Here is a 23587-nt window from a genome sequence, read left to right as displayed (position 1 = left end):
AAAGAAGGAAGCCTCAGTATGCTCTTCATTAGGAAGTTGTGTAAATGGCAGTTGTTTTGGAAAAAAGCATATAAGATGGTGTTTTTTCTTGACTGATTGCCATTTGATTGATGTGGTGCTATTGTATGCCATATCATTTGAAAGGGCTGTTTTTCAGCGTTAAAAAATAAGTATAACGTTTTCATATGTGGTTTGACACCAGAAAAGTATGCTAATTAATGTACAGAGGTCATGGTCTCAGTAAATTCAGGAATTCCAAAACTCTTTTACCGATGATGCGAAAATAGCAAAATGGCGATTTACAGTTAGTCATAGAATTAGGAATTAGAATAAAAAAATATATACAAAAAAAGTAATTTAATAGGATCTCTATGTTTACAGTTAGATGGTGTTCTAAAGCCTAGTATTTCCATTTCCCTTTAACAGAAATTCTGCAATAACCTTCATGACCTAGTAGTGGACCAGAAGAGAGCAAAGCCTAAACATTCCATATATTAAGAATGACACGAGTCAGGTTATTTCACTGACAGAAATTTATTGAAAAAGTACATATTGTAAATAATGTGGTTGAGGAACATTCCTGATTAGTATTTGTATTTTTGTATTTATTTTTATCCACATTAGTTCCTGTCAGGGCAGCATCTACTCTTCCTGGGGTCCAAACACACCAAAGCACCCACATTACATATAAAACAAAAGATAAAGCAGTGAACTATGTTCGTACTGAATGAGCTAAAGATAAAACAGTACATCATATAACATCCCTACACCACTACATATCCACAGCACAAAATGTTCAATACCAACATACAACAATGTCAAAAATGTGTGCCTATGCATGTGTCTGTACCTTTGTGTGTGTCTCTCCACAGTCCCCGTTGTTCCATAAGGTGTATTTTTTTACCTTCTTTTTAAAATTTTAAATCTCTACTGCTTGCATCAGTTACCTGATATGGAATAGGGTTCCATGTAGTCATGGCTCAATCTAGTACTGTGCGCCTCCTATAGTCTGGTCTGGACATTGGGACTGTGAAGAGACCTCTGGTGGCATGTCTTGTGGGGTATGCATGAGTGTCCGCGCTGTATTTTAAACAGACAGCTCGGTACAGCTCGGTACATTCAGCTTGTCAACACCTCTTACAAAAACAAGTAATGATGAAGTCAATCTCTCTTCCAATTTGAGCCATGAGAGATCGACATACATGTCATTAATGTTAGCTCTCCATGTACGTTTAAGGGCCAGCTGCCCTGTCCTGTTCTGAGCCAAGTCAGTGCAAAGAATTCCTCATCAATAGCTTTGATTGTTTAATAAATGTTTAAGATTGGTCTAATAATAACCAAGTTTTTGAAAATTACAAGACTTATACAAAGGAAATTTGCACTTACATAGAGTATATCACAATAGCAAATCTACCACACACAATGTCCTAACACAAATTAAATGGAACTTATGATAACGAAGTACATTTCTCATATAGATGTTTCATTCTCCGTCTGATCCTTATGCACTTGTTAACTGTTCATCCATTTACGATGAGCGTACTGATCTGTCCAGGGAGCGTGTAGAGGATGAGGATGAGAAAAACCAGCAGGATTGCCAGGATGAGTAGAGCGATGATGTACTTCTTGTATTTTTTCCAAATGAAGAAGATGAAGGTCTTCATGGGGTTGATAAACCAGTTGAAGGTTGTCTTGGGGCGACTAATATAAGGTAGAATGAGGAAAGAGACAAAATTAACAAAAAAGTTAGTAATGTTTCCCAGTTTCATGGATTTGTTTAATTACATTTTTTAACACAGTAGGCAATCACATAGTGTGAGCAGTAGGACTCATTAATAAGGCATTCAGGTAAATAATAAATGAATAGATGTTTAAGCTTTGTTTTCAGTGTAAACTTAGCGAATTGCACAAAGTGTGCCCACGGATAAGATTCAATCAAACCTTCTAAACTGTATCAATGTTTAAATGCAGTCTATGACCCCCATTTACAACTTCTATAAAAAATGTGAATGGTGTGTCCATTTGTATTCACTTAACAAACACATGTTAATGCGCTCAATGGCCCCGATTAAGCACAAGTAAATGTAATATTATTCCCTTTTTATGCACTCTATACGTATTCTAACCTTGATCTTAAGCTATTCACCCGCTATTCGTTCAGGGTGGAGATCTAAGAAATGAAGATGTGGTAGAGTTGTCTTCAGATAAGCTGTATTCTGACTTTAACTTAATTCCACCACCTTTACGCACAAGGGAACCATGAATAAGGTTTTGCGAACCTACCGGTTCCAAGTGGAAAAAGCATATACTTTATATTTTTTACGAAACAAATAGCATTCTCCATGCACTGCCATTTATAAATGGTTAACAGTTTGGAGAATGGGGATTATAAATACACATAGCAATTGTTTTAGATGATTTTTCCTTATGATCACTGTGAAACCAGACATATGGAAGCAAACTGAAAATCATATCAACATGACATGTATTGTGGCCCCTTTTCTACAGTGAAATTGGCAATACAGTGCCTGTGGTCAATTCAATTGATTGGACATGATTTGGAAAGGCACACACCTGTCTATATAAGGTCCGACAGACGACAGTGCAAGTCAGAGCAAAAACCAAGCCATCAGGTCGAAGGAATTGTCTGTAGAGCTCCAAGACAGGATTGTGTCGAGGCACAGATCTGGGGAAGGGTACCAAAACATTTCTGCTGCATTGAAGACCCCCAAGATTACAGTGGCCTCCATCATTCTTAAATGGAAGAAGTTTGGAACCACCAAGAATCTTCCTAGAGCTGGCTCCCCGGCCAAACTGAGCAATCGGGTGAGAAGGGCCTTGGTCAAGGAGGTGACTAAGAACCCAATGGTCACTCTGACAAAGCTCTAGAGTTCCTCTGTGGAGATGGGAGAACCTTCCAGAAGGACAACCATCTCTGCAGCACTCCACCAATAAGGCCTTTATGGTAGAGTGACCTGACGGAAGCCACTCCTCAGTAAAAGGCATGTGACAGCCCGCTTGGAGTTTGCCAAAAAGCACCTAGACTCTTAGTCCATGCAAAACAAGATTCAACAAAGATGGAACTCTTTGGTGTGGGGGCTGTGCTTTGGCAAAGTGGGTGGGGTTATATCCTGCTTGTTTGGCCCAGTCTGGGGGTATCATCGGATGGGGCCACAGTGTCTCCTGACTCCTCCTGTCTCAGCCTCCAGTATTTATGCTGCAGTAGTTCATGTGTCGGGGGGCTAGTGTCAGTTTGTTATATCTGGTGTACTTCTCCTGTCTTATCCGGTGTCCTGTGTGAATTTAAGTATGCTCTCTCTAATTCTCTCTTTCTTTCTCTCGTTCTTTCTCTCTCGGAGGACCTGAGCCCTAGGACCATGCCTCAGGACTACCTGGCATGATGACTCCTTGCTGTCCCCAGTCCACCTGGCTGTGCTGCTGCTCCAGTTTCAACTGTTCTGCCTGCGGCTATGGAATCCTGACCTGTTCACCAGACGTGCTACCTGTCTCAGACCTATTATTTGACCATGCTGGTCATTTATGAACATTTGAACATCTTGGTCATGTTCTGTTATAATCTCCACCCGGCACAGCCAGAAGAGGACTGGCCACTACTCATAGCCTGATTCCTCTCTAGGTTTCTTCCTAGGTTTTGGCCTTTCTAGGGAGTTTTTCCTAGCCAACGTGCTTTAACACCTGCATTCCTTGCTGTTTGGGATTTTAGGCTGGGTTTCTGTACAGCACTTTGAGATATCAGCTGATGTACGAAGAGCTATTTAAATACATTTGATTTGATTTGATTTGGCCTTGATGAAAACCTACTCCAGAGTGCTCACGACCTCAGACTAGGGTAAAAGTTTACCTTCCAACAGGACAACGACCCTAAGCACAGAGCCAAGACAACTCAGGAGTGGCTTTGGGACAAGTCTCTGAATGTCCTTGAGTGGCCCAGCCAGAGCCCGGACTTGAACCCAATCAAACATCTCTGGAGAGACCTGAAAATAGCGGTGCAGCGACCCTCCCCATCCAACGTGACAGAGCTTGGGAGGATCTGCAGAGAAGAATGGGAGGAACTACCCAAATACAGGCGTGCCAAGCTTGTAACGTCATACCCAAAAAGACTCCATGCTTTAATCGCTCGATGCTGTAAGGTGTTTCAACAAAGTACAGAGTAAAGGGTCTGAATACTTATGTGATATGTTTTTTATTTTTAATAAATTAGCAAACATTTCTAAAAACTTGTTTTTGCTTTGTTATTATGATGATTTTTGTGTGTAGATCGATGACGGGAAAAAACTATTTAATCAATTTAAGAATAAGGCTGTGACGTAACAAAATGTGGAAAAAGTCAAAGGCACTGTAGCTGTGCCGGTACGGAATTTTTATTGTGTGCCCTCATAATTTGAATGGATGAAATCTGGACACCCAAGCTATAGGCTTCTGTCGGGCTAAACCTGCCAAATTGATGTATGCACTTTAGAATGTTTTAATAAGTCTACAGTATGCCCAGGCTTTTCTCCATTTTATTTTACGATTTGTATCATACAATTTGTTAAATACTAGCCACCATCAGTAATACCCACATATATTTATAACTGTCACTTTAGTGTTCATTTTCTTCATTTTGTAGATTACATTTAGCATCATTCCATTCTGTTTACCTTTTACTTCCTCTGTCACTTCCGTGTAAATTATTCCTGTGGGTCGCTAGCATTACTGGATTATATTAGGCTAACGTTGTGCAATAATTCGGGACAAGTAGCCTATTTGAATCATTACGGAATTCAAGATCACATGTAGCAGGTTAAACCTGAAGCCTGGTTCACCACAACTGGACCCTTGTCCTATAGTTCCATAATTAGTGAGAATTAGGGCAGATTTATATGACTATTGTACACTTTTTTCCATTTCCAATATTTAATGGATTGAACTTGAATATGACAACTTTCAGGATGAATCAAACCACTGTTTTTGATTCATCAATATATTTAGTGCGTAAAGGCTCTCCAAACCAGTTTTTTTTAATGATTCATACATACTTTCCTAACCCTAAAATTTGCGTAATTAATCTACAAGATCAGAGTATTTTTGTTGGCTATTATGCCCGTGTGCAGTGAATTTGCATGTTTGTACAATTGTGTTTAAGCCAGGTTTACAGTGACTAGTAGTAGAATCTTGTATGTTTTATTACTTTTTGAATCAGGTGTGGGTCTCTGGTCCGTGTGTAAACTTACATGACCCTGTGTGCAGTGATTTGCATTTTTTTATTTTTTATTTTTTTACAATTGTGTTTCATTGGGCTAGGCCTGGTTTGCAGTGCCATGACAGTTATCCTACCTATAACAACACACTGCAATGAATATTAAAATATACAACCGGTTGTGATAATTGTGTTGTTTTCTCTATAATACATTACAATTGCATTCATACACCACAGTGATATATACAGTAAGGCCGACAAGCCATACATCATCTAGAGACCTATCTAGCTCTCAGTGTCTCACATCAGAATTAGATGTTCATCCATGTTACTCAAATGTCAAATTTCAAAGTTGTTGCAAACGTCACATTTTGTAGTGTTTAAGCTTAGGTTTAGGCATTAACTCCGAATTGTTAAGGTAAGAGTTAGGTTTGGGATAGACTTAAAATAAAAAATCTAAAAAACAACTTTCTTTAGCTGGATTTGAACTTGCAACAGAGGCAAATGCATCCATCATCCCTGTCCACAATGCCCTAGCAAAACCAAAACCTACTTGAAGGTAACAGTGCTTACTGTTGCCCCTACTGGCTTCTTTCCACATCATTTCCTGACATCCACAGGCATGGATGGACATCGAATACTGACTTTTATCACAGGTAACCTGGCTTTTACAGACACTGTTCCAGTTGGCTTAAACAGTGGCGGAATAAATTCAACCACATAGACTAGGCTATTTGTGTTTATCACAGTTAAAACCGGAGAGAAAACATGCAAATATTGCATGTAACAGTTACGTGACCTACACAGCATGATCAAATGCAAGATCATATAATATTAATCTTGCTACAAATTTCACTATTGGTTTGCTTGTAGGCTAATAAAGTCCTCACTAAAATGTTTCCAAAGCAGCAAGATTATTATAATGGGAAATACAAAGGCAATGCACTTCAACTTTGACATGTTGCAGACTAAGTATAAGGAGAAGCCCCCAGATTACTGAAAAGGCGCACACCTATTATGTTAGGACCACAGACATTTCCGCACCACCAGCTGGGCTGGGCACTGCGCGCAACGAGCACATTCACACTCATCACAATAGGCAATAAACCTATGCAGAATATATGCCCGCAGTTTAGTACACAATAAGTAAATAATTACTGCAATATTGTGGCAAAGATGGTCGCATGTTCATTCCGAAATAGCCCAAAATGCTTAATCGAATGAAATGTATTTTAATCAGGACAGTCAAAGGGATGTTGGAAATTAGAAAACAGTTCAAATGAATAAATGAAATAGCACTGGAAAATGACATGTAATGTCTCAGTGCACTTTGAAGAAGAAACAATGTAGCCTAACAAAATTTCTCGCAAAAGGGGAGGTGGGGGGTGGTACATTACAGCACAGTAGAGTACAGTAGTAAAGAAAAGTAGTGTATAGTTCAGTATGGTAAATAAAAGTAGAGTATAGTTCAGTACGGTACAGTCCTGTAGAGTGGAGTTCAGTATAGTACACAGTGGATCACACTAGAGTTTAGTACACTATGATGTACTGTACTGAACTATACTGTACTGACCTCTACTGTACTGAACAATACTGTACTTTACTGTTCTATGCTGTACTATACTGTGCTGTATGTTGATGTCAAAACTTGTGAAACATGGACATCTATGATTGGTTCAGGTTTGGTCCGGTCTGTACCAACCAAATTTGTCTTGTTTGGTGGCGGAGCTCATTAAAATAAACAATTTTGTAGAATAATACCCAAATATGCAAGGAGGATATTGCAGATTTCTGCCTTGGTGTACCCATTTATGACATTCCTATCCATAATTATGGATTTCTGTTTACTACAGATCAGGGACCCATGATGAAATTCCGTTAATGCAATTCTGTTACCCGGGTGTAAAAATTACATTACCATGGAATTGCACGGTGGCCATACAATCATGCCAAGCATAGGGTTGTCTTAGAAGACGGAAATGGGAAAATAACAGACCCGTGAAAAAACATTGAAATAGCACTACAATACCCTGATGAAATATGCTATATTTCATTTGACTTTCTAGAACTGTGACCACAAACAAATCTGCATCAACGTGAGATCCGAAAACAATGCAGACACAATGCGGCCAGAGTGCACGCATTTTAATACCAGGAGTAAGAGGCCGGTGTTCGGAATGTCATCCTATCACACCTGTTAGGATAGGGATAATACAAGGTGTAAATGTTTGTTTCCAGGTAGCTTGGGTCCTGGATGCTGATTGGATGAAACAGCATTCCAGCCATGTGTACATCAGAGAATGTACCATGGGTATTACGCAAAACTACTTGTTTACAGTTATATTTAGGTTGGTAACCAGTTTATAATAGCAAAAAAGCACTTCAGGGGTTTGTGGTATATGACCAATGTCTAAGGACTGTTCTTACACGCGACGCTACACTGACTCAGCCGTGGTATATTGGCCATATATCGCAAACCCCCGAGGAGCCTTATTGCTATTTTAAACTGGTTACCAACATAAATAGAGCAGTAAAACTAAATGTTTTGACATACCACGGCTTTAAGCCAATCAGCATTCATGGCTCGAATGACCCGGTTTATAATGGCCGCTTTGTGTCGTTCCTAAGAACAGCCCTTAGCCGTGGTATATTGGCAATATACCACACCTCCTCAGGCCTTATTTCTTAAATATACCACACCCCCTTGCACGTTATTGCTATAAACTGGGTGTTTCGAGCCCTGAATGCTGACTGCCATGGTATATCAGACCATATACCATGTGTATGACAAAACATATTTTTACTGCTCTAATTAAGTTGGTAACTAGTTTATAATAGCAATAAGGCACCTCTGGGGTTTTGTGGTATTTGGCCAATATACCACGGCCAAGGGCTGTATCCAAGCCTTAGCCGTCGTTCTTAAGAACACGTTGTGCCTAAGAACAGCCCTTAGCCGTGGTATATTGGCCATATACCACAGCCCCTCAGGCCTTAATACTTAAATATACTACATCCCCTCTGGCTTTATTGCTTAAAGGTCTGCCCACGCACTCAGCACCTTTACATTCGAAAAAAGGAAAGCATTTAATTTTTTATGACCATGAGAACTTCTTGCGCAATTATTTTGATTGAATAACATAATTTTAGTCACTTACTCTGGTTTATCAAGTGGCTCAGGTTCCTTGCGGGCTTTTCCCACAGGAGTCAGCTCTGCCTCCTCGAGTGTCACCAACTGGAACTCTGCCTCCACTTTTCCCTAAACAAAAAAGAAAATACAAAGAGTTATCAAATAGGGCCCTGTGTCTTGCACAATCATGTGACATGCCTGGATTTAAAGCTTTTTCCACTTTTCATTTTATGTCTGATGGTCCAGCACCATCCCTCAGACAATTGGTTTCATTTTTTGTGTAGTTCAAACTTTTGGATAAGGCTTAAAATACAGGATACAATCTTACTATGTCAGATGATTGTGCAAAACACAGGGCCCTAATCACAACACACATACAGAAAGATTATATTTAAGTCCTACACTTATCACTACCACCAATTTGAGACTAAACCATACCCTCACTCTAATCTGATTCCACTATAGTCATTGGAGGCTCAAGGTGCTGGAAGTCATTAACATTCAGCTATTTGATTTGGAATTTTAGGACCATTTCAAGTATAAAAATATATTTATTTATTTTTAATTTGGCCTTTACTACACTGAACAAAAATATAAATGCAACATGGAAAGTGTTGGTCCCATGTTTCATGAGCTGAAATAAAAGATCCCAGAAATGTTCCATACACACAAAAAACGTATTTCTCTCAAACAAATTTGTTTACATCCCTGTTAGTGAGCATTTCTCCTTTGCCAAGATAGTCATGCTGAATAAACTGATGGATTTTGATGTGGATTTTTAAAATGATGTTTCTTAGAATGGCGCACGGGTGTCGATAGACTTTAAGGATAACTGCCATGCACTTTAAAAGTGTCTGGAAAGTTCAACAATGGCACAATTAAGTGGAAGACAATTAAGAGGAAGGTAATGTATAAAATACCAAACTTGCATGGAGTTTGGGCTAACTAGGATTCTCCCCATAACCTCAGTTATTAATGTGTGACCCACACCAGGATTTAATCCTGCCCAACCCTCCAGGTCAATTATAATCTCATAATACATTACCATGAGGAGGTAAGTGCTCCCACTGCTGTCTACAAACTGAAGGTCCTCCGGCTTCATGTTTCTGTGCTTGCTATTTTTCTTTTTCTTCTTGTTCTTCTTTGCCTCTTCAGCCTCCTTCTCCTCCCTCTCAATGTCCTCCTGACTCTTGAGCTTGATGAGGGGCCACCATCCTTTCATCCTTTTGTTAAGGAAGATAGAGAAGCGGGGACTGGCCTTATCCTCTGCCATCTTTATGCTGCACTGCCCTGAGGTCTTGGCTGCCCGCACCATGTCGTTCAGACGCAGCTCAATGGAGCCTAGGAGAGAGGTGAGAGGCGAGAGCAACCTTTAGCAGCTGAAGAGTATCAAGCTAAGCAATAGTTTTCCTGCCATTTTAATATCTACACACCCCAAAAGGAGTCGACATCACAGCAATAACAGCCAGCTGTAACGCAGCCTGGGATCGAACCTGTGTCTCTAGTGACGCTTCAAGCGTGCCTTAGACCATTGCGCCACTCGGGAGGGCCCAGAGGTCATGTTTTTAACAATGGTTTGTTTGTGTGGTAAGCCTAACGAAGCCAACAGGTCGAGGAGTGAAGTCGGGGGAGGTGCATTTGCGACAGCCGTTAGTCGGACACTGTAGTGGTTTTCCAACAGCAAGGCTCAGTTCAATATGGCAGTTTCAACATATCTGCTATTGTTTATAAAAGCGTATCTGCATAAATGTTGAAATAAACTTTTCTATAGCCCCATATCACAAACTGAAAACATAACATGTCTACAATGAATTGGTTAGAGAGAGGTCTGAAATATCACTTTCATTTGGATCTGCTGTAGCTTTAGAACAGCTGCAAAGTTGGTTCCTGTTTCAGTCACCTTTTTGGCCACGTTCGAATGGGTCAAACAAAACACACTAATGATTTGGTTGACAAATACTGCCTCCCACAATATAGGTGATGGGTGCAGTTGGTGAGAAGCACCTTGGCTTAATCGAAAACTGCATGACCTTTGATCACATGACTTTTGTAAAGGCCATGCTGGACAATTTTTATAACCATAATGCAACACACTTTGAAAAGGGGTGACCAACGATGGTCACCAACGATGGCCTTTTCAAAATGTGTCGCATTATGGTTACAAAAATTGTCCTCCCTTAAAAGACCTTCGCTTCAAAAATTTGAAAAAAGTGGCAATAGTACTGTTTGTCCATTTTGAGAAGCCGTAGCCAGTATACACTTCCTCAAAATAGTCAGAATTAATCTAAGATGACTCAAGAACTGTATCATTAATTACCGTTTTTGCCAAAGAGATCTTAGTCGTGCAACTTTATATCTAACTAAGATGTTTGGTGAAGTATTTCTCAATGAAAAAAAGTTGCTTGAAAACTAGTCATCTCTCGTTGAATGACAACAGACTTTATTAAAGAATCCCTACTGTTGACCAATCACTGACGAAGGGGTGTTACCTCCCAAAAATATGTTGTGTGCCTGAACAGCCAAAAAGGAAACTTCACAAAATGTAGTCATAATATATACACGAACACAGAGAGCCTGTTCAGGGTAGCCTAGTTTTTAGAGCGTTGGACTAGTAACCGAAAGGTTGCAAGTTCATATCCCCGAGGTGACAAGGTACAAATCTGCCGTTCTGCCCCTGAACAGGCAGTTAACCCACTGTTCCTAGGCCGTCATTGAAAATAAGAATTTGTTCTTAACTGACTTGCCTAGTTAAAAAAAAGGTTAAAAAAAAAAATTAAATATAGAAAACCTTTATTACAACAGACTGAAAACAGTTGCATGCATTTGTGAATTGCGGTTTATTTATTGTTTAGGCTAATTATTCAAAGCTCCCTTTATTTTTTCATTTTAAAACTAAAATGCTTGATTGCATTTCAAAGCATGAATGTCTCGTATGCTGTGTGATGGAATGATTGATTGATACAGTAGCCTATATGTTGAAATATAAGCCTAAGTAAGTTACAGTGTTACAACTAAACAGGACACGCTCTTTGGCCTACAGCTCGATGGTGGTTATACAAGGCTACTATACAAAGCCTACTAATGATAACGACATGGCCTATTATGATTATCATTATAATAATAATCAGTAATCTTAAGAATAAGATGGAGATCAAGAAAAGGGAGGGGTTAGGAGCGAGAGCTGCATGTATATTGTGTGTGACAAACAGGTGCTGTTAGATTACAATATAATTTTTCAGACTGTTTGGAACAGTGTAAACAACACTAAATAAATTATAAGTAATACCAGTCTGTTGAAAAGGAAAACATTTGTAAAGCCTTTATTGCAGCTAGGCAAAGATTGATTTTTTTTACACATTTTGTTTTAGTAGTGACGTGAATGAATGGAAACCAATAGGATGCTAACATTCAATGTGTAACAGGGTACAGTAAAAGCAGCCTTGTGCCTTCGTCAGTGCCAGGTGTGTGAGATTGCAATTAAGAGTGTGGCCTTCATTATAAAAATTGCTGTTTGTTCAGCAGATCCCATTGCTGTGAGAAGGTTGGCGTGCACAGAGGGGAAACAAGAGAGGTGGTCGATTGAGTATGTTACCATGCACACTAGTAATTTAATATTAAACTGATAATGGCAATAGGCCGAGTATGGCATTAGTCATGTAAACACCTTACTTTGCTTATCTTAAATCGGCGTAATGTCATAATTGAAGTAAGCATACACTGATTAAACACCTGTTTTTCTGAGCAATCTTTCTTTTTATTAGGTCATGTAAACACCTTACTTTGCTTATCTTAATTCGGCGTAACGTCATAATTGAAGTATACACTGATTAAAACACCTGTTTTTCTGAGCAATCTTTCTTTTTATTTGGTCATGTAAACAGCTTAATCGGAGTTCAAGCGGTGTATTTGATCTGCGCATGTGCCAGCACCAGCAGCGCAGGCCTCCGTCTTATGCATGATTGAAGTGAGTTCGGGAAAAGTATGCATTTTAGAATATACAAAATGTATATTTACAGTACTAGTCAAGACTTTGGACACACCGAATCATTCAAGGGGTTTTCTTAATTTTTACTATTTTCCACATTGTAGAATAATAATGAATACATAAAACCTATGTCATCAAGGCAAAGGTTGGCTACTTTGAAGAATCTCAAATATAAAATATATTTTGATTTGTTTAACACTTTTTTTGGTGACTACATGATTCCATGTGTGTTATTTCATAGTTTTGATGTCTTCATTATTATTCTACAATGTAGAAAATAGTACAAATTAAAATAAAAACCTCAACTAAATATTGAAATGAAAAATGTGGAAATTGGTGACTAAACTGCCTCAAGTAACTCTGGATCAGTGGTAGAAAAAGTACACAATTGTGATACTTAAGTAAAAGTATAGATACCTTAATAGAAAGTTACTCAAGTAAAAGTTCAATTCACCCAGTAAAATACTAATTGAGTCAAATGTAAATGGAAAATGTATGGAGTAAAAAATACATTATTTTGTTTGGGAATGTAGTGAAGTAAAAGTTAAGTACAGATACCCACTACTTAAGTAGTACTTTAAATTATTTGTCATGGTCAAAACATGTTGATGCAATAGTAACTAAGATGGGGAGAAGTCTGTCCATAATAAAGCGCTGCTCTGCCTTCTTAACAACACTATCAATAAGTTAGGTCTTACAGGCCATAGTTTTGTCGCACCTGAACTACTGTCCAGTCGTGTGGTCAAGGTGCCACAAAGAGGGAAAATTACAATTGGCACAGAACAGGGCAGCACGGCTGGCCCTTAAACGTACACACAGAGAGCTAACATTAGTAATATGCATGTCAATCTCTCATGGCTGAAAGTGGAGGAGAGATCGACTTCATCACTACTTATTTTTAAAGAAGTATTGACATGCTGAATGCACCAAGCTGTCTGTATAAACTACTGTCACACAGCTCGGACACCCATGCATACCCCACAAGACATGTCACCAGGGGTCTCTTCACAATCCCCAAGTCCAGAACAGACTATGCGTGGCGCACAGTGCCCATGGATTTTGGATTGTAGATATGTGGTAGTAGAGCAGTGCCTGAGTGCAGAGACTTAATGTGTTGTGAAAAGTGTTATGAAATGTAATATTTGTAATTGTATGTAACTGCCTTAATGTTGCGGGACCCCAGGAAGAGCATCCTAAATAAATACAAATGTCCAAACTCAGAATCAACTAGGCTTTCCAGCTTGGTAGAACGTTTTTTTTTGACTGGCGATATTCTGCATTTATCAAAGTCCCATCAGGTAGCCTGATTTCAGATGTGTCCATGTAAACAGGATTATTAGAAAATGTGTTATTCTTGCAAAGTTTATAAACCTTTAAATGTAACTATTATATTAATCTGACTATTCACAATAATCTTAATATTGTGTGTATGTGAACGTACTCAATGTTGCATAGTCCAAACAGAGAACTAGCCTAACAGCTGTAAGTATGTCTGTATATGGTGTAAGTGCCCATATGCCATTGACCTGCTCACCTTCTTACTGGGCACACCCTCCTGTGAATGTGAGTGCTGCACAACATATTGATCTGAGTTACATATACTGACCGGTGATTTAATTGTTGTTCTATATGCTATGTTTTAATATTTGTCCTGGTATAGGCATATGTACCTGGAGCTGAAGATGAAAATATTGTTCTGTGTTGTGTTACTCAGCAGGAAAAAAAATACTGTTGTTGATCGCTATTCCCATGTGCCACCTCCGATTAAAAGAAACTGTGTGTGTTAGTTTAATCCTGAGGTCACCTCATGTATAGAAAAAAGTGGCGTAGTATCGGCAACATGTTATATTTGGCGTAGTCGGCAGGTTGAGCTGACTGTCCCGGGGTAACCCTGACTGGCTTGGCTGTGCAAACCCTGGATCTTGTGGAGTGCTTTTCCTACAGTGCCTTGCGAAAGTATTCGGCCCCCTTGAACTTTGCGACCTTTTGCCACATTTCAGGCTTCAAACATAAAGATATAAAACTGTATTTTTTTGTGAAGAATCAACAACAAGTGGGACACAATCATGAAGTGGAACGACATTTATTGGATATTTCAAACTTATTTAACAAATCAAAAACGGAAAAATTGGGCGTGCAAAATTATTCAGCCCCCTTAAGTTAATACTTTGTAGCGCCACCTTTTGCTGCGATTACAGCTGTAAGTCGCTTGGGGTATGTCTCTATCAGTTTTGCACATCGAGAGACTGAAATTTTTTCCCATTCCTCCTTGCAAAACAGCTCGAGCTCAGTGAGGTTGGATGGAGAGCATTTGTGAACAGCAGTTTTCAGTTCTTTCCACAGATTCTCGATTGGATTCAGGTCTGGACTTTGACTTGGCCATTCTAACACCTGGATATGTTTATTTTTGAACCATTCCATTGTAGATTTTGCTTTATGTTTTGGATCATTGTCTTGTTGGAAGACAAATCTCTGTCCCAGTCTCAGGTCTTTTGCAGACTCCATCAGGTTTTCTTCCAGAATGGTCCTGTATTTGGCTCCATCCATTTCCCATAAATTTTAACCATCTTCCCTGTCCCTGCTGAAGAAAAGCAGGCCCAAACCATGATGCTGCCACCACCATGTTTGACAGTGGGGATGGTGTGTTCAGGGTGATGAGCTGTGTTGCTTTTACGCCAAACATAACGTTTTGCATTGTTGCCAAAAAGTTCAATTTTGGTTTCATCTGACCAGAGCACCTTCTTCCACATGTTTGGTGTGTCTCCCAGGTGGCTTGTGGCAAACTTTAAACGACACCTTTTATGGATATCTTTAAGAAATGGCTTTCTTCTTGCCACTCTTCCATAAAGGCCAGATTTGTGCAATATACGACTGATTGTTGTCCTATGGACAGAGTCTCCCACCTTAGCTGTAGATCTCTGCAGTTCATCCAGAGTGATCATGGGCCTCTTGGCTGCATCTCTGATCAGTCTTCTCCTTGTATGAGCTGAAAGTTTAGAGGGACGGCCAGGTCTTGGTAGATTTGCAGTGGTCTGATACTCCTTCCATTTCAATATTATCGCTTGCACAGTGCTCCTTGGGATGTTTAAAGCTTGGGAAATCTTTTTGCATCCAAATCCGGCTTTAAACTTCTTCACAACAGTATCTCAGACCTGCCTGGTGTGTTCCTTGTTCTTCATGATGCTCTCTGCGCTTTTAACGGACCTCTGAGACTATCACAGTGCAGGTGCATTTATACGGAGACTTGATTACACACAGGTGGATTGTATTTATCATTATTAGTCATTTAGGTCAACATTGGATCATTCAGAGATCCTCACTGAACTTCTGGAGAGAGTTTTCTGCACTGAAAGTAAAGGGGCTGAATAATTTTGCACGCCCAATTTTTCAGTTTTTGATTTGTTAAAAAAGTTTGAAATATCCAATAAATGTCGTTCCACTTCATGATTGTGTCCCACTTGTTGTTGATTCTTCACAAAAAAATACAGTTTTATATCTTTATGTTTGAAGCCTGAAATGTGGCAAAAGGTCGCAAAGTTCAAGGGGGCCGAATACTTTCGCAAGGCACTGTATATGCTGCCAAGGCAGCAGCTACTCTTCCAGGGGTCTAGCAAAATTAAGACAGTTATACCATTTTAAAAGCATTACAATACATTCATGACAGATTTCCCAACACACTATTGTGTGTCACACGTTTAACATTTCCTAATGTGTATTGAAGATTTGATTTCTTAATATTTTGCATGCATATTTTCTTATTTTTATTGCATGCTACTTTTAGTATTGTCCAAAATGTGAGGACACATTTTGAAATTGCAGGCGTCACATCTCGACTGATTGCGCCCATTTGCATCTCATTATTGGGTAGTGGGGCTTGCCTTGTGAAATGCCAGTGTTTCCATGTGCTCAGCAGTTTCACTTTACCTGTGAAGGTTGATGTGCCTCGGGAGGACGAGAGCGGTGACTGTGCCTTTAGTCCAAATTCCAGTGTGGCAGCTTGGTAGCCTAAACGTATGTCGAGTATGTGGTTGGCAAGATTGTGCCCTTCAGCCAGGATCCGCTCACTCCTCTTTGGGCACTTCCTCATCTACTTACTATGTATAAAGTTAACTATGGCGATAGAATAATTATGCGCATGACAGCACTGAAGATTTGGTTATTTATGCTTATATGCTGAGCACTCCGATGTTGATAATTGTTGTGGGAAACTATGAATCTATTGAATACAAACCTGATGCTAAAACTATTAATTGCTGCTGCTGGCTGAAAATAAAATTACTTATATTGCAATCTTGTTGTGTGCTTGTTATTTCTATGTTCCACCCCTGTTGATAAAGAACCTGTGTGCTTTATAGTGTTTTAGATCTTTATGTAATTATCGGAGGACCGATCACCTCTCCAAAAAGGTGATGTAGCGGCTACAACATTCAACGGGTCACATTATGCTAACGTGACAAACTATTGTAATTAAATACATTAGTTGATTGCTGAGATAAATCGTTCTTGGTCTCCTTCTGAGGTAAGAAGATGGTTAAGATGTCAGGAAGCTGTCACTTTAAGGGAATTTCAGCTTGGACAGTATGAAGGAAGACCAATGTTTGTCATGCCAACACTCACGATTAAGATCAAAACCTTAGCAGCCTTTGCCTTAATTTCTCTATTAGTATATGTTTACTTGTAGGGATATACTGTGTTGAATTCTACTAAACAATCTAGAAACAAACCATTATGTATTATGAAAAACATACCCTAGTTAAAGGATTGTGTGTGATTGTTTTTGTCATCAGCACCATTAACTCTTCATATTTGCTTTTGTTCTTCTTCATTACAAGCAGATAATACTTGATTAAGTCATCATTAAAAGACCTGGGCCAGTGAATCATTTAAACTGGATACGCTAGTGCCTGGGCCAGTGAATCATTTAAACTGGATACGTTAGTGCCTGGGCCAGTGAATCATTTAAACTGGATACGTTGGTGTCTCTCGGGCAAATAAAAATATAGAGGACCTCTGTATTGAGAAATGTGATTGTTTTTCTTGAATCCATCTATACTTTTGTATTTTCCTGTATTTTGTAAAAGGTGTAATATTGTAAAATGCAGGAATCCCTTGTGAAAAAGACCTTGGTCTCAACTCCCTGTTGAAATAAAGGTTAAAAAGAAATATATACAAAAATGAAGTGCTAATTTATAGTTCATGTTTACCAGTAATTGGTACGTTCAGCAGTCGTTCTGGTATTGTTTTCGTAGCCAATATGAACTGAGAAGAGGAAAACTAAAAATCAAAATAATTGAATACTTATGCCATTTAGCAGGCACTTTTACCCAAAGCGACTTACAGTCATGTCTGCATAAATTATACGTATGGGTGGCTCCAGCGTAATCGAACCTACGACATTTGGCATAGCAAGCTCCATGCTCACACAGGACAACAGAACCACAAAGATACAAACTCATCATGACCTCTCACCCAGGAAGTCGTTTGCGGCGATGAGGTCATAGTCCCAGACCTGAAGCACAAGAACGGCAGGCTGGCGGAATTCCGATTCCTCCAGAGAGAAGATGGACTCCTTTTTTGTATAGGTGATCTCTTTCTCTGTGGGGAGGTAGTCAAACCGGAAGACAAAACGCCAGTTGAAGTTCCCCTCCCCAGTCAAGGAGTTGAAGTGGACATCAGTCTCCTGTTTGTTCCCATCTAAGCCTTTAATCCAGCTGTATTCAGAGTGACAAACAATTCACCGTCAATTCACACAACATCTTTCTACAAATAATCTTTATATATTATCCATAAAATCCAAATCCAGTTACTGTACATCTTGAGAGGCACATCTGGTAAGAACAACTCAAATGTCCCCATTGTTACATCTGGCATTTCATCACCGAAATGATTTACAAAATAATTCATCCATTTGGTTTTCTAGGTTGTGTGTGTGTGTGTGTGTGTGTGTGTGTGTGTGTGTGTGTGTGTGTGTGTAGTTTTTACCAACCCTTTCATGTATATATCACTGGATTTATTTCCAGTGAAGGGGTTGACATCATCCAGGACGACGTCATCAGTATTCCATATGATCACGCGCAACTCATAGCTTTAGTGAGAGAGAAAAGTGGGTGTTGCGGAGTTATCTTTAGGTTGTGGATCCTAGTATGTAGTAGTATGACATGGTGTCTCACAGACACTAACTTTGAACACTAGTCTGGATTACCTTACAGGCAGCCGTGGTTTGATATCGATAGGTGGAGGTGCTGGTACGTCCATAGGAAACATATCGATCCACATGTGAGCGTAGCCCTGAAAGCACCGGGCACAGAGCAGTCAGGACAAGGACTCGTGAAAGAAACCTGAACCAGTGTTCAGGGGTAATCACTGGAACACCAATATCGCCATGTCTAAAACTTGTGGTTATATTAAACACAAATCAGGCCGTCATGTGCAGCTTTGTAGCCGTTTCCTGCAGCCTACTGGCCCTTGGCCTCATGGGTGTAATTGTATTCATCTTTTTCATCCTTTCATATTTGTATGAATGTAAACGCCCAAAATCTAGTGTTTCTATGTCAAATGGTTTTGTTATATTTCAGTCTTCTGTGATGTATATAAAGTGTAATATTGGGATGCAAACAAAAAATTCAATATATTTCAACTCTATATCTGACATGGTGCAGTTGTCTTCTATTTTTATCCCATTACCATGTGTGTGAGGTGTATACTTTTGTTTCAAAATATACATGTTTAAGACTACCAAGAAACACTTTGACCCTGATTTAGCCCACTGCAGTAAAAGGTTAGTCTCCCAGGCAACATGAAGCACCGAGTGCGATGCCCCATAAGAGGAATTTTGGGACTGAATTGACTCATAAGATACTGGACACTGTGTATCACGGGACGCTTAGATTTCTAACAAATGCAAGACCACACACCCATCACTGTGATCTATCCGACATGGTGAAGTGGCCCTCCCTTCCCACAAGAAGGACTACTGCCTACTTATCTATGCTCCTTATTAATAAGGTCATCACAAACGTATAGTCTCTGTCTCAGACACTACTATCTTTCACTGTTCCTAAGGCCAGGACTAAATATGGGAAAAATAAAATGTTCCTTTATTGCTCCTTGGTCTTGGAACGACCTGCAAAGTACTTTAAAACTGGAAGAGAGGGTGTCACTTGCTGAGTTTAAAGCTCTGATTGAAGAAAACGTTGTTGACAATTAAGACCATGTATTGTATTGTGTTCTTGTGTTAAGTACACCCTCAAGGATTTTTTTCTGGTTAAATAAATAAAACGTTGCTAGAGTGCTGACAAACTTTTCTGTCCAAGCGCTGGGGTGTCATTTCTCAAAAATACAAAATAAACAACTTTTGAGCACTTTGTATACCGCCTCCTGGATCTGTTCATGTGACGTGGCTTACCAAGGAGCAGAGGTAAGGAGACCAAGCAAGGCAGCCATATGCAAAGTTCTTAAAAGTAGTTTATTTCTGTCACACAATTCCCAGACAAGGCTTATTTGCATTGCAATTTTCACTTTGTTTTTGTGGGAGGAAAGCACACCAGCACTTTGTTTCAAGATTATGTATTTGAATACATGTCTGATATGCTTTAGTTACAAGTGACCAAATTGGATTTGTGTGTGTTCAGACTGTAGTAATTTGCTGACATGGCTACCCTACATGTCATGGTACATGGGGGTGTGTGTGCAGTGGTGTAGGCTGATTGATGGTGATGCTCTCACTCAGAAATAGGATTTGAGTTACTTCAAACTGCCAGTGTGAACAAGGCTTAAGATACAGTGAGCTCCAAAAGTAATGGGACAGTGACACATTTTTTGTTTGTTTTGGCTCTGTACTCCAGCACTTTAAATTTGAAATGATACAAAGACTATGATGTTAAAGTGCATACTGTCAGCTGAGAAAGTTAGACGCACAAATATCATACCCCCAAGACATGTTAACCTCTCACCATTACAATAACAGGGGAGGTTAGCATTTTTGGGGGTGTGTGATATTTGAGCATCTGTAAGCATCTGTCATCATTGTTGAGCATCTGAGCATCTGTCATCATTGTTCATGATTCATTCAGGATTATCCGTAATCATGGTAGCATCCACATAATTCTATAAGTGTTTAGAAACATATTCCTATTTTGAATAAAAGTGACTCCAAAATGACACAATGCATAATTTACCATTCCTTTCTATTGGGCACAAAATAATCTGAAACAAAACCAAAACAAACAGCAAATACTTTTGTAGCTCACTGTATGTGCCTAGTCGGTCCCTCAGATCCCCTGACACTGTTTTTTGTTTTTGTTCCAAAGCCAGAACAAAAACTTTTGGTGAGGCTGCCTTTAGCCACTATGGTCCTAGCCTTTGGAACAGCCTGCCAGATAGTCCATGGGCCAGACGGCCAAATTTCACATATTGGTTATCCCCCAAAGTGGACACATTTTTCCACTGACCCCTGGACTAATGAGGATTTTGATGGCTTCAGAAACTGTAAAAAAAATAAAAAATAATTTAAGAACAAATAAAAGATTCTCTTTAGCTGTGCTTTTACCAAGGGTGTTCTTAGTTGTCTTAGCCATATTATTTACTTTATTGATTTTATCCCATACTGTATATCTTATTTATTTTATCCCCTTTCATTTACTGCTGCATTAGTCTCTCATATTCACTGTTATTTTACTATTGTTATACTATTGTAATCTTGCCTATCTTAATTTTATATTTGTCTAGAAACGTAAAGCTTTTGTTATATTTCTCACCTTTTATTTTATTTGTTGTTAAACACTTTGAACTGCATTTGTTGAAAGAAATGTGCCCTCACCTGAGGCAGTCCTGGTTTCTCAGGGTTGAGGAGGGAGCGTACCTCCACGTGCTCTGGTACAAGGGGACAGGCTCCCTCACAAAACTCTCTCATCTCCCCCCACCGGTGCAATACACTCAGGGCCTTGTGCTCATCCAGCTCATGCATATCCTCTTCTGTCTTCTTGTTCTTCTTCAGCAACTCTGAGGACACAAAGGAAACATGATTGTGATAGTGCCACTTGTTCATGTTATGGATTAGTCATTAACATGCTTATAATGCAGCTGCAGATATTGTCAATTGGCACATGATTGCTATCTGTGTAAATCAGTTATGGGTTTTTCCACACGAAAAAAAAAAAAAAAAGTAATTACTTTTTGGATCAATCTGAAATGTAATACATGAAAATGTCCTCTGGAGCAAGGATATTTGGTATATGCTGTATATTTGATATTTGGATCTAGACTCTACAACATTTAAGTTTGAAAACTGGAATGTGTGATGTAATCCTTATTATAAATCCTTATTATCTTGTCTAATGATTTTCAATTTGAGAATCATTGTCTCTATATAGCCTACACTTTCTCGTTCTAAACTTCTAACTCTGTGTGGGATATAAGGACGACTGTGGTTTCGTGACAACGACCACAAGAGCAACTGCTCACCGATTTGACAGTTCCAACGCAATTACACTTCCGACACTGCCTAAACAAAAGCAATGAAAAGCTATGCGTTTGTCGGCTAACCCGTGTTACAGCTGATCTGATTGAATCCTGGACACGGTCTTTTCTTTTCTTCAGTTTCGTACAGAACGACCCACATGATAAAGGAAACATACCTTCAGGAAACGCTTCATCAGGCACTTTGAAGATCTTGTTTAGAACTTTGATTTCAAATTCACGGTATTCCGGAGAGGGAATCGCATTGTTCCTGCAGAGCTCTGCCAGAATGGCAGATGGTTTCTTGGCATCTCTCCACTTATTGTATCCGTCTCTGCAATCACAGAAAACAGCTGCCTTAAATGACGCTGCAAAGATCAGTGATGAGGTTATGCCAATGTGATGCACCGTAATATCTTGTGCACATTATTGAGATGTAAGGTCCTGTATGGACAGGAATATCAGACACACTTGTCATAGTAGAGGGCGATGCCACAGCCTGCGTGGTGGTGGCTGTAGAAACGGTTCTCCAGGTCGATTCGAGTCTCTCCGATGAGGTCATCAGAGCCCACCAAGTTGTGGTCAAACACCATCAGAGTAATTTCCGTCTCCAGTGGGAAGGACACGGTCAGCTCAAACACTCTACAGGAGAAGTGCAACATGTAAACACTCCATACATACACTCCATACATGCAGAAACGGTCATAAAATAACGCTAATCATATTGTCACACCTTCACAGATTTTTCAGGTATTGTATGAATCTGAATTTGACTGCGCTGGGCCTTTAATGTGTTTGTTAAATAGTGATAGTTTCTGCAATACTCCTTGCAAATGGTTCCACCTTAAAAAAACACAATGACATCATTCATGTCGGCAGTTCGACAAGCAAGAGTTTTTGGTTTAATGTTTAACTCTGTATAATCATATTCGGTAGTTGAATGTTTATAATTCTTCCTGTTTGCCACTCACTCGCCAAACACTGGGTTGAGCTGTTTGGGAATATAGCTGTCCTTGTTGTCCATGCTCTGTCCACCAACTTTCACCACCACATAGGGATCTGCCTTCCCATTAGGGTCAGTAGGGGCCAGGTTGGTGGCCTGGAAATTCATGGGGGAGATTGATAACATTGTTCCTTAATTTGCTCTTATGTAGTAAGGTTGCTATTACTTGAGTAATAACATTGTATTAACATATTAAAGTAATTTATTAATTACTTTGAAATTGCATAGCAATGGAGTTGTGCTGAGGTTTTTCGAATTCAGTTCACATGTCTTGAAAACATAAGCAACAAAAACATGCTCGCTTATAAGCCTACCTTCACAACATACACCCGAACTAGTACTTTAATGGGTGTATTTTGGGGAATTCCTTTGGTAATCTGGCGCTCTGCATGTTCGTCCTCAGGTGAGATGGGATAAATCAAAAAAGAACCCTGTGGTAACAAAAACACTTTTTTACTAACACTGTCTCAACCAACCACACAGTATCAGTACTGAAGAGTGGTTTGACACAATAGTGTGACTCTCTAAGACACTTATGACAGTAAAAATCGCTCTGATTTGATTTTTTGAGGGAGACACATTTCTCTTAGATCTAGAGTAACAATGTGTTCTTATCTCGCTCACCTTGTATTTCCCCATGCTTCTCTCCTCTTCATCCTCATCCTCTTCTTCATTGGCTTTGCCTTTGTAGATGGGGAATGTGTGCAGCCAATCCATGAATTCGCTAAACTCATTCTCCAGTTCTGATTTATAGAGCTGAGAAAACACCCAGGTTATTAATTGTAGCCTTACTGTATTTTTTGCTCACATTTTCAA

The 23587-nt window shown here is 39.4% G+C and overlaps 1 protein-coding gene across 1 annotated transcript in view; it reads right to left on the bottom strand.

Annotated features, from left to right (window-relative positions):
- Positions 1–515: 515 nt before the first annotated feature.
- The window catches only part of fer1l4 (fer-1 like family member 4), a 111982-nt gene continuing 88910 nt past the window's right edge, over positions 516–23587 (bottom strand). The window contains 12 exon segments of the mRNA XM_029669422.2: positions 516–1701; positions 8356–8456; positions 9373–9668; positions 17782–18023; positions 18299–18397; positions 18515–18600; positions 21131–21312; positions 21948–22102; positions 22240–22410; positions 22740–22867; positions 23086–23202; positions 23396–23527. Coding sequence (XP_029525282.2) covers positions 1521–1701; positions 8356–8456; positions 9373–9668; positions 17782–18023; positions 18299–18397; positions 18515–18600; positions 21131–21312; positions 21948–22102; positions 22240–22410; positions 22740–22867; positions 23086–23202; positions 23396–23527 — 1890 coding nt within the window. The 3' untranslated portion in view covers positions 516–1520.

This window comes from Oncorhynchus nerka, linkage group LG2 (genome assembly GCF_034236695.1).
Source record: "Oncorhynchus nerka isolate Pitt River linkage group LG2, Oner_Uvic_2.0, whole genome shotgun sequence".
In the NCBI taxonomy this organism is placed as follows: Eukaryota; Metazoa; Chordata; class Actinopteri; order Salmoniformes; family Salmonidae; genus Oncorhynchus; species Oncorhynchus nerka.
This window is presented reverse-complemented; position numbering and strand designations above follow the sequence as displayed.